Raw genomic sequence first — 12,499 nt, forward strand, 5'->3', positions numbered from 1 at the left:
AAAAAAAAGATGAAACAAAAATACAATAGAATCACACACAAAAAAAAGATGAGTAGATCGAAGGAAAAAATAAAGGCACCAAAAATAAAAGAGAAAAAAATTTGAAAAGACAAAATCGAGAAAAAGAAGAGAAAAAAGCTCAAATTTGTCCAACAATGGTGTTTGAGTGAAAATAAAGAAGAAAGATGGCCTTTAAAGGTCAAAATCTGACCGTTACTTTATTTTTAAGGCATCTCACGCTCTTACCTTGTGTGTATCACACGCTCCATGTGGAGTCTTTCCACATAGGATGCCACATCAAAAAAAGTGTTTAAAATATTGAGTTTGGATGGGTTCAGGGGTCCAGATGACAAAAGGATAAGTAGAAAGGTTCACAATACAAACAGATACAAGTACAAGGGTCCACCAGACCATTCTGCCGCATAAGAATGATGAGTTGCATAGAAATTTTTAAAAAGTGGGTTTAAAGAGCTTTGTGGGGACAAAATCTGGAGGATTGTCCCGTTAATGATAGGGCGGTGAGTCAGATTTGGATGTCTTCAAAAATCCACCTTATCCTCTTTACATATTAGAATGGAAAAATTCACTAAAATACTATTAAAGGGTATAAATTCAAATACTCATTTCGTTCTATTTTATGTGAATTTTTAGATTTTAATATTTAAATAAGTTTAATTTTTATCGTAAGTATTTTATAATTTTTTAAAAATATTTTGAATTATTAATTATTGTGATTTATATATTTTTTATGTAATTTATAAATATATAAATCTAAGATTCTATATATAAATTTCCAATTAAACTTAAATTATTTAATTCATCAAAAATAAAAAACATCACATAAATTAGGCGGAAAGCGAGTGAGTAATAATAGTGCTTATTATTATACACGTCAGTGATTATCCCCCCACACCCAGCCCTTCTCTATCCACTCACTCCTGAAAAGAAGGGTTGATCCTTGACCACAAATTTTAAAAAGCTATAAATTATATATATCTGTTTCCTCAGGTGAAGTTTGCTAGAAATTACGTCTTAAGAAAAATTTATTCTTATTTTACTTCAAATAATTTGGTGATATTAATTGTGATGGAAGGAGGAAAGGCAGTGGGTCCAATTAGTGAAGTGGAATGGGTGGTTGTGAATAGTATTTCCGATGATTTCTCTGAATCAAATTCTTCTTCTTCTTCTTCTACAGACATGGTAGATGATGATATATCGTCTTCTTTTGGGCCTTTGTATGAATTGTCTCAACTCATGGCTCAACTTCCCATCAAGTAAGTTCTATGTGTTCTTCATCCCCTTACCTCTCTTTATTTTATTAAATTTATTTCTTCCTTCAAAAAATGAGAAAATATAAAATAGTAAGACGACAAGTATGAAGTATAGAGATGTTTGCCGTGGTGATAGGTTGTGGGCAACATCACTATTACTGAATAAATAAAAAAATTTAGATCTGTATATATATTTTTTAAAATATTGATAATTATGAATTAAAATGAAAAAATTTATTTGTATTTTTTTTTGTAATGAATAATCAAATATGTTATTGATGGCGGCTTGGCACAAAAATGTCACTGTGGTGATTTTAGGTGGTGCTCCGGTGAGAATAGGGAAGACAAAGATAGAATAATTATTTTTCTTTAATGGATTTTTGATAAATTTAGGCAATATAGTCATGAATTTTATGCATAAATAAATCATAGGATTTTCACTAGAAGTTTTTTTTTTTCTTTAATGGTTTTTTGATAAATTTAGGCAATATACTCATGATTTTCAATGAACTTGTAATATTTAATATTATACAATTTTGTCACTTGTAATTTAAATGAATTTTGCAATTTGCAGAAGAGGGTTATCAAAGTATTATGAAGGGAAGAGTCGTTCATTTGGGCGTTTGGGAAGTGTGATGAGCCTTCAAGATGTTGCAAAGGAAGGGAAGAGAATGAAGTCAAGTAAGAGCATTACATCATCATTTGCTCCAAAACCTACTATTAAAAAAAAGTCTTATTCAACAAAACATATCTTATGATCTAACTCTCCTATTTCTTTACAAACAAATTTCTAGTATTTAATTAATTAGGAACTTTACCAATACCATGAGTTGTAAATATTCAAAGGATAATGAGGGAAGAGCTTTGCACCCGTGTATCTCACTTTGCTTCCACTCCCTTGTTTCAATTTGTGTCCATTTTGATTAAGGTGAGGCAAGTTGTGGGGTTTATGGTGAATTTAAATTTAATTTTAATTTTTTACATGTTATAAAAATGATAGAGCACCATTCACTAAAAAGAATGTACAAATCTCAAGACAAATTCGTTATTTTTTATTCAAATTCGAAATAATTGAAAATTTCTTTAAAGTTACTAAAATATTTAAGATAGTAAATTGAAATAGTTCAATTAAAATTAATATAGTTCAATCTATTAAAGTAATACAATTTAATGATAAAATAATTTTATATTTATAATTTTTTTTTAGTATTAAACTTAATGAAAAAAAGAAAAATATTGAAAAATTTATGCGGAGTGGAGTGGGTTGAAAATGAAAAAAGTTATTATACTCAGTGGAGCGGTTAAAATGTATATGGGTTAATCTCAATCTGCCCTGCACGCCTGCCTGATTTTTAACTTTTTACATGTTATAAAAATGTTAGAGCATCGTTCAGTAAAGAATGTATAATTTTCACGACAAATTCATTATTTTTTATTCAAATTAAAAATAATTGAAAGTTTCTTTAAAGTTACTAAAATATTTAAGATAATAAATGAAAATAGTTTAATTAAAATTAAGATAGTTCATTCTATTAAATTAATACAACTTAATGATAAAATGGTTTTATATTTATAAAATTTATTTTTAGTATTAAACTTAATGAAAAAAAAGAAAAATATTGAAAAATTTATGCGGAGTGGAGCGAGTTGAAAATGAAAAAAGTTATTATGCTGAGTGGAGCAGTTAAAATGTACTCCCTTCGTCCCATTTTATATGTCACATTTTTACTTTGCACTTACATTAAGAAATGATGTAACTTTACCCTTTTTACCCGTATTTTAATGTTTTCTTAAGTCAACTTTATTAATAAATGACAAGATTAATTAACTATTCTATCAAGGGTATAATAGGCAAAATATGGTAATTTATGCATAAAATTTTACAAAATGACAAGTATTGTGGTTCAACTATTTATAGAAAGGGATGACATATAAAATGGAACGGAGGGAGTATATGGGTTAATCTCAATCTGCCCTACACCCGCGCTGCACTGCCTCATTTTTAACCTTTACATGTTATAAAAATGATAGAGCACCATTCAGTAAAGAATGTACAAATCTCACGACAAATTCGTTATTTTTTATTCAAATTAAAAATAATTGAAAGTTTCTTTAAAGTTACTAAAATATTTAAGATGGTAAATAAAAATAGTTCAATCAAAATTAATATAGTTTTGACTTCTAGAAAAGGAAATTTTAAATCGTTATCTGTTAAATTAATACAACTTAATGATAAAATGATTTTATATTTATAAAATTTATTTTTAGTATTAATTTCCTCATCCGTTTCATATTTTTTATCTTGATTTTCACCAAAACTGTAGTGAATAAAATTTGAATTTCCAACTTGTAAATGTGGAACATTTTAAACATTGAGTTACCATCAAATCTTTCGTTCAGAGATTTATATATATTTAAAATTCTTTAATTTTTATTGAAAGGACTTGAATCAATACCTAAACTCTACCAATTCCAAAATTTATTGTTGTGTTTAAAATTATACGGAAAAAGGGCCTAAAATACCCTTTAACTATGTGAATTGGTACAAAATTACTCTTTTTCTATCTTTCGGGCCAAAAATGTCCTTGACGTCAATCTTTTAGCTTTATTTTGCCCTCATTTTTAACATACCAAATTTTATTAATAACGTGTCACTATTTTATTGGTAATGTAACTAATTAAAAACCCATAAACCCAGGCAAAAAAGTTTAACCCACATGTATTTATCGGAAATTGGACAATTCCTCTGTGACAATGTCAGTGGCATCGAAAAATTTCTCAGGCAATAACTCAGGCAACTATATATGCCTCAGGATGTTGAAGAGAAGCAAAGATGGAAGTGTTGCAAGAAGCGGATTATTTTTATCAGCCTCTTGTGGCAACGGTGAGGACATTGAGGAGTTGTCTATTGATTTGAATCAAGAACCAAAAGAAGATGCCAACTTTTGTTGTCATCAAGAATTGGATGATCATGATAAAGTTCAAGTTGATGCTTTTCTAGAATTGGAAGAATGTTTATTGATTTCGAGGAAGAGAGGATGTCCATTCTTGAGCAGCTAAAGATGTTGGAAGAAAAGCTTATATCTATGGATGATGAAGATGCAAAAGAATTCGTGGATGTTAGACCAATGGACAATTTGTATAGAGAGAATGGAGATCATACAGAGGAAAATTCCTGTTTAGATGGAAATATAACTGAACATGCCAATGATTTGTTCAGTGAAATGAATGGGAAACTAATTATCACTGCAAAGGGACTTCTTCCACTTTTTGATGCAATGAGTGACGAAAACGGAGATGTTATGATAAATGGACATGAAAATGGCTTCCATTCCAATGGCGTTGATGAGGAAAACAAGAAGCTAGATGTTATGAAAGTTGGGTTAAAAATGGGTGGGCTTTTTTGGGTGGGTATATGAGTTTTTAATTAGTTAAATTAATTATTAGGGTACCTAATAAAATAATGACACGTCATTAAGGAATTTGAGCTGTTAAAGATGAGAGCAAAATAGAGCCAAAAGGTTGAGGTCAAGGATATTTTAGGCCCGAAAGGTAGAAGAAGGGTAATTTTGTACCAATTCACATAGTTGAAGGGTATTTTGGTCCCTTTTCCGTATAATTTTAAACACAATAATGAATTTTGGAATTGGTAGAGTTTAGGTATTGATTCAAGTCCTTTCCATAAAAATTAAAGAATTTTAAATATATATAAATCTCTGAACGCAAGATTTGATTGTAACTCAATGTTTAAAATGTTCCACATTTACAAGTTGGAAATTCAAATTTTATTCACTACATTTTTGGTGAAAATCAAGATAAAAAACATGAAACGGAAATGAGGAAATGGAGAAAAATTATTTTACCAGATTACGTCCATCCAATGTCAATTAATAAAGTCTTAACTGCTGTTAATGTAAAGAAAAAGATAATTTTCAAAAATCTTTCCAACTTTTAAGGTAAAAATCAATATTTTAAAAAGTCGTCACGTAATATTTTAAAAGAAATTCTGAAATTTTGTAAAAATAATTTCAAAAAGACTTAAAACAGGAAAAAAAACTTTTTATTCCAACAAAAGGGTATATAAGGTTTTTATTTTATTTCAAGAAGGTTTTAGCACTTGAAATATCTACTAACACGCGATTATCTGATTATTTGAAAAAAAAAATCATTTGACTAACTTTCAAAGAATTTAGAGACATATAAGCATAAACTTGAAAGAAACGTTTAAAAACAACTTACTAAATATCAAAACTTTGCTGAATATACTAAGTATGAATCATAAGTTTAAATAAAACATCTGAAACTGAAAGACTCCAACCGTCTATCTATGAAGTCTCTACTATACAAAGAATAGTGTCGGGACAAGACCCACGATTCCTCAAAAAAACTACTACTAACAACTCATAAAATTGGAGTACTCCGAAAGTAAGGAGGTCTCACTCATAAGCAGACTAGTAGATGAAGTGATCTCAACAGACTCTTGTTGAGGATTCTAAGAACATGTATCTGTATATTTAAAAGATGCAGGTCGAATGACATCAGTACATTGAATGTACGAGTATGTAATATAGGTGAATAACAAATAACTGAAAGAAAGGACTGCAATAGATAATAATGTACTCAAGCTGAATGTAAAGAAATAAAGGAGTTAAACAATTTAAAACTTTACAAAATACCCTCTCATCTTTGAGCTCAACATAATAAGTGATATATAAAAACACACTTTAACTCTATTGAGAGATTCTCTAACCGACAACTATCATTATGAACTACGTGATGATACAACGTTTCGCCCACGCTGCCAGAACTGTCCTATATCTTGCCGGGGTATAGAACACCTCAACTAAGTGGATCCACTAAGCTCTGCCCGAAGGCACTTAGGATTCATCTAAAAAGTATGATCATGTACCCATATTGGCATAAATGGTTTATGAGGAATGTGAGTTGTCTGAAATCATCTCCATATCGGTGCTCAATACTACTCCCTTGCCTTCTTTTCCAAGGATCAAATCTCTTGGGTTGCCATCTCTTCACAAAAATGATTCAAGCCTAAACACTATAAATATGCTCCATCTACAAATGGACAAAGATATACAATCAAGTCTGAATCATCTCAAACACTCCCTACTCTACTTTTGATAAGCATTGTATTACTTAGTTTTACTGTGTAAACAAAAAAAAAAAAGAGAAATATTGTTGGTAAGGTGTTGTATCAAAACAAAAGAGAGAAAAGAAACTGAGTGTAAACTGTGAAGTCACACTCAATTCTGTACACACATCAAAAGTTACCAAGTCTAGAAGAATACCCTTGCAACCCAAGGGGACTGGACGTAAGATCCACTTTGGATCCCAACCAGTATAAAAATTCTTGTGTCAAGTTTACTTTTTGCATTTTTCAATTCTATTTATTCCTGTTAGCAAATTGTAGTCGACTGAGGTGTCTCTCAAGTCAACTATCCACAACAGAAAATAAAAAAAAATAGCAATTCACCCCCCTCTTGCACTTTCAATTGGTATCAGAGCCTCGTCTCACAAAGAACTGTCTAACAACAGGTGAGAAAAAAATCACGGCACAACAAATCATGGGCGCATTATTCCAAGAAGGAACATCTCAAACCAGACCTCCATACTTTAATGGAAAACACTTTTCCCATTGGAAAGTGAGAATGAAGACCTTTATAAAATCCTATGACATAAAGGTCTGGAGAGTTATCAAGCTTGGTGATATTCAAATTCCAACAAATTCTGATGGAGGTCAGTCTACTGCTACACCAAGTTTGGAGAACTACACTGATGAACAAATGGAAGTCATCCAAATAAACTCCAAAGCCAAAAATGTTTTGTATAATGCAATTAGTGGGGAAGAATATGAAAAGATCTCTTGTTGTGATACTGCCAAAGAAATGTGGGATAAACTAGAAGTTACTTATGAAGGAACTAACAAAGTCAAAGAAACTATCATCAGCCTGCTAGTATATGATTATGAACTCTTTTCAATTAAGGAAGGAGAAACAATTGAAGGCATGTTTGCTCGACTAAGCAAGATCATTGGAGAACTAAAAGCTTCAGGAAAAACATATCCTCCCATAGAACACATACAAAGAGTTCTTCGAAGTCTACCACCACAATGGCATGCTAAGGTGGTTGCGCTTAAAAGCATGAATTTAAATACTCTAACTTATGATGAGGTAAGAGGAGATTTAATTGCTTTTGAGAAAACTCACCTAAATAAGAAGGGCCAAGAAGAAAACAAAAAGAAAACTGTGGCATTCAAAGCAACTCAAGAAGACAAATGAGAAGACGAGCTAGCAGAGGATGAAATTGCTTTGATCACGAGATTTTTCATGGAATCCTTCAGAAGATCTAGAAATAACAGAAGGGGAAGAAACTTTGGAAAAGGAAAATATATTACGGATCAGCCAAGAAACGATGGAAAATGCTATGAATGCGGAAAGTATGGACATATAGCCAGTGAATGTCCAGAAGCTAAGAAGAATCACTCCAGGGGAAATCAAAAGAATAAAGCTCTAAGCAGTTGGAGTGATGAAGACAACTCAGAAAATGAACATGAAGAAATTGCAAATTTATGCTTCATGGCAATGGAGGAATCAAGCACTAAGGTATGTAATAATTGTAATGACTTGAAAAACTTACTGGATCGTGCTGTAACTGATTTAAATAGAATTCTAACTGATTTTTGAAATCTTCAAAATGACAAAAGAAATTTAGAAATAAAATTGGAAGTTAGTGAAGTGGAAAAAGATTTACTCTATGATGAAATTCATGAGTTAAAAACTATTCTTAAAAATGCTCAAAATAAATCAATCTTTCTCAAATCCACTTCCAAAAACTATAAAGGCTCTAGCAGCAAAAGCTCCTAATCAATCCTACAAGTCAACTGATTCAAAAACTAACAGTAATGGTTCCATCCTTGAAGAAGCCAATCTCAAACACTGTCATTACTGTGGAAAGGCGGGACATTTGTCATACAATTGCAGTTTCGAAATAATGATACTTCTAAATGGATTTGGAAACCTAAAGGAAATCCAGAATGCTCTAACCTCAAAGGACCCAAAAAAATTTAAGTACCTAAAAGAAGGTAATGACTTTGTTTTGCAGGAACACCGCAGAAAAACAAAAGGAAAATGGTATCTAGATAGTGGGTGTTCAAATCATATGACAGGAGATAAAAACCTGTTTAAATCTGTTGCTGAATATAAAAGAGGAAGCATTCGTTTTGGTGACAACTCCTAAAGAACTGTAATCGAAATTGGTACAATTACTTTTAATGATGCCTGTGATATCACTAATAGTAACATGTCTCAAATATAACTTGCTGAGCATCAGTCAACTATGTGACTCAAACCTTGAAGTTCGTTTCCAAAAGAATCAATGCCTAATAGAAGATCACTCTGGAAACAATCTCCTACAAGGAACCAGAGAAAATAATGTTTACATACTTGACTCTGTAAAAAACAATGGAGAACATATATGCTTAGCTTCAATGACTGATGATCCCTGGATCTGGCATAAGAAACTTGGCCATGCCAGCATTCGATTAATTGAAAAACTGGCCAAAAATGATCTTGTTATTGGTTTACCTAAGCTAGATTATTCAAAAACTCACATCTGTGATGCTTGCCAAATGGGTAAACAAACAAGAAGCTCTTTCTCTGGTAAGGATATTGAGTCCACAAACAAGCCACTACAATTGCTACACATGGATCTTTTTGGACCCACAAGAACAACAAGCATCGGAGGAAAAAGGTACGCAGTTGTAATTGTAGACGACTACTCTCGTTTCACTTGGGTTATGTTTTTGTCTCATAAAGATGATACTTTAAAAAGCTTTGAGTTCTTCTGTGAAAAAGTTCAGTGAGACAAAGGTTACTATATCTCTTCTATAAGAAGTGATCACGGAGGAGAATTTGAAAACAAATTGTTTGAAAACTTCTGCGACGAAAAGGGTTACACTCACAATTTCTCCTCTCCTCGTTCACCTCAACAAAATGGAGTTGTGGAGCGTAAAAACAGAACTTTACAAGATATGGCAAGAATTGTGATCATTGAGCACTCTCTACCTCACAAATTCTGGGCTGAAGCTGTAAGCACAACATGTCATGTGTTAAATCGATGCTTAATAAGACCTATACTGAAAAAGACGCCATATGAATTGTGGAATGGCAAGAGACCAAACATCCGATATTTTCATCCATTCGGATGCAAATGCTTTGTTCACAACAATGGTAAAGACAATATTGGTAAGTTTGATGCTCGAAGTCATGAAGGTATATTTCTCAGTTACTCAAATTCTAGTAGATCTTATAGAATCTTTAACAAGCGAACTTTACATATTGAAGAATCCATTCATGTTGTTTTTGATGACTCTAACAAATCTGTTGAGATAAGAATTAGCATTGATGATGAGGACAGTCAACTTCCTATATCAACTCACAAGGAGACAAGCAGTGTTGAGAAGTCAACTTCTGAAGAACCATATGTTGATCCTATCATCGAAACAGTTCCATATGAATGGCGAAGTGAGCCAAATTATCCAAATAAATTCATCATTGGTAATCCAAGTGAAGGCATGAAGACTCGATCCTCAAGAAAAAATGAGACACAAGTTGCGCTCATTTCCCAGTTATAACCAAAGAAAATAAATGATGCCCTCACAAATGAACACTGGATCAAAGCAATGAAAGAAAAACTGGATCAATTCGACAAAAATCAGGTTTGGACCCTAGTACCTAGACCTGAAAATAAGTCTATCATTGTAACCAAATGGGTTTACAAGAACAAACGGAATGAATCTGGAGAAGTAATTAGAAACAAAGCTAGACTGGTGGCTTAAGGGTATTCTCAACAAGAAGGAGTTGACTATGATGAAACTTTTGCCCCCGTTGCAAGGTTAGAATCCATTCGCTTACTTTTGGCTTTTGCTTCTCACAAAGGTTTCAAATTATTTCAGATGGATGTAAAAAGTGCATTCTTAAACGGTTTTATTGAGGAAGAAGTTTATGTGAAGCAGCCTCCAGGTTTTGAAAATCCAAACTTTCCCTATCATGTTTTCAAACTTTCAAAAGCTCTGTATGGTCTTAAACAAGCACCACGTGCTTGGTATGATCGTCTGAGCAATTTTTTAATAAACCATGGTTTTACTCGAGGAAAAATTGACACCACTCTTTTCATTAAAAGATCTTCTTCAGACAATCTCATTATTCAAATCTATGTTGATGATATTATTTTTGGAACTGCTAATATCTCTTTGTGCAAGGAATTCTCTGAGCTTATACAAAGTGAATTTGAAATGAGTATGATGGGCGAATTAACCTTCTTTCTCGGTCTACAAATTAATCAAACTGAAAATGGGACTTTTCTCTGTCAAACAAAGTACTGCAAAGAACTCATTCAAAAGTTTGGAATGGAAAACTCAAAATCTCTAGGCACTCCCATGAGCTCCACATGCTCTCTTGATAAGGATGAAGAAGGTAAGAAAGTCGATGAAATAAAATACAGAGGTATGATTGGATCATTACTTTATCTTACTGCCAGTCGACCAGACATCATGTTTAGTGTCTGCAAGTGTGCAAGATTCCAGTCAGCTCCTAAAGAATCTCATCTGACTGCGGTAAAGCGTATTATTCATTATTTAGTGGGAACAACATTCTTTGGATTATGGTACCCTAAAGAAAATAATTTTTTCCTTGAAGGTTTTTCTGACGCTGATTATGTAGGTGATAAAGATGTCCGGAAAAGCACTAGTGGCTCCTGTCAAATTCTAGGAAAATCTCTAATTTCCTGGAATAGCAAAAAACAGAGCTCTGTCTCTCTATCTACCACAGAAGCAGAATATATTGCTATTGGTCAATGTTGTGCTCAAATTTTATGGATGGTTCATCAATTAAGTGACTATGATTTATCTTTTAAACCCGTTAAAATTATGTGTGACAACTCTAGTGCTATCTGTCTCTCTAAAAATTATGTGCATCATTCTCATGCTAAGCATATTGATATTAAACACCATTTTATTCGAGATCATATTTTAAATGGAGATATTGAGATTTCGTTTATCAGCACTGATTGTCAATTGGCCGATATTTTTACAAAACCTCTTTTGGAAGAAAGATTTTGCTCTCTAAGAAAATCTTTGAATATTCTTGCAAATCCTTTTATTTCTTGAGATGATTGCTTTCATTAATTGTTATACTGTCTTTCCTTATTTCTGTCGCTTTGGTTATTGTGTTTCCTTTTATTCCTCTGTTTCCAGTCTCTTTTTTAGCGCCTCTCTCTGCCCCTTTGAACTGTCATTCTTTCTAGTCATGTCAAGGTCTCTTCATATTCCTCTCTCTCTTTGCCTTTATATTGTCTTCTCCTGTGTTTTTCTTTTCTCAGCTTTCTTTTTCCTATATAGAATGGTGAAGTCAGCTATCCCTTCTTCTCCTGCTACTTGCAAAAGTTCTCGCAACAGAAACAAAAGCAAGGCGCCGGCTGCTATCTTTCTTGACTCCGACGGTTCTGATGATCAAGTTCCTCTTGCCTCCATGGCGTCGTCTCGAAGTAAGCTTTATGTGGATTCTGATGATAGTGGCTCACCTAAAAAGAAATTCAAGTTTGACTTTGATAGCTCCCTGGACAAGAAAGTGGATTTCTGGAGTGCTTCTCATGAAATTCTCTTCCATTCTCTGAAGGATAAAATCCTAGTTCATGGAAGGGTTGTTGACCTCAATATCCTTTCTTCTTTGGACTGCCATTTTAAAAATCTGTTTAAATTCCAGGGTTGGGCTAACATCTTCTCAGTTCCCATGGTTGTCTATGAGCCCCTCGTTCTCTTGTTCTATGCTAACCTTCGCTCTCCCAAAGCTGGTGAACTCGAATATTTGGTTCTAATGAAGCGTATTTTTATTGACTGTAAAAAAATGATTCTATGTTTGGGATTTCTTGCTCTGGAATCATGGCCCCTCCTAAGAACTGTTGGCCCTCTGATTATGATGTCTCGTATGATCAAGCCAAGTGAGAAATCGCTCTTGACCCCTCCAAACCAATTCCCTCTCATTTTGGTCCTTAAGATCTTCCGTTTGAATCTCGAGTGATTGCACACATTGTAGCCACTACTCTCCATCCTAGGGTCAGGTGTCACTCTACGTTTACTCAGCGTGATACCTTATTCATTTACTGCATAGTCTCTGGTGTGAAAGTGCATCTCTCGTCCTTTATTATCGCAACTA

General features: G+C 32.9%; 1 protein-coding gene across 1 annotated transcript; it reads left to right on the top strand.

Moving 5' to 3' along the window:
• Nucleotides 1-920: 920 nt before the first annotated feature.
• Nucleotides 921-2,153, top strand: LOC102579346 (uncharacterized). The gene is made up of 2 exons (XM_006338139.2): nt 921-1,274; nt 1,846-2,153. The coding sequence occupies exons 1-2, from the start codon at nt 1,087-1,089 to the stop codon at nt 2,027-2,029; spliced, it is 372 nt and encodes a 123-aa protein (XP_006338201.1). The 5' UTR covers nt 921-1,086; the 3' UTR covers nt 2,030-2,153.
• The last annotated feature ends 10,346 nt before the right edge of the window (nt 2,154-12,499 follow it).

Source organism: Solanum tuberosum, unplaced genomic scaffold (genome assembly GCF_000226075.1).
Source record: "Solanum tuberosum cultivar DM 1-3 516 R44 unplaced genomic scaffold, SolTub_3.0 scf00003, whole genome shotgun sequence".
Lineage (NCBI taxonomy): Eukaryota > Viridiplantae > Streptophyta > Magnoliopsida > Solanales > Solanaceae > Solanum > Solanum tuberosum.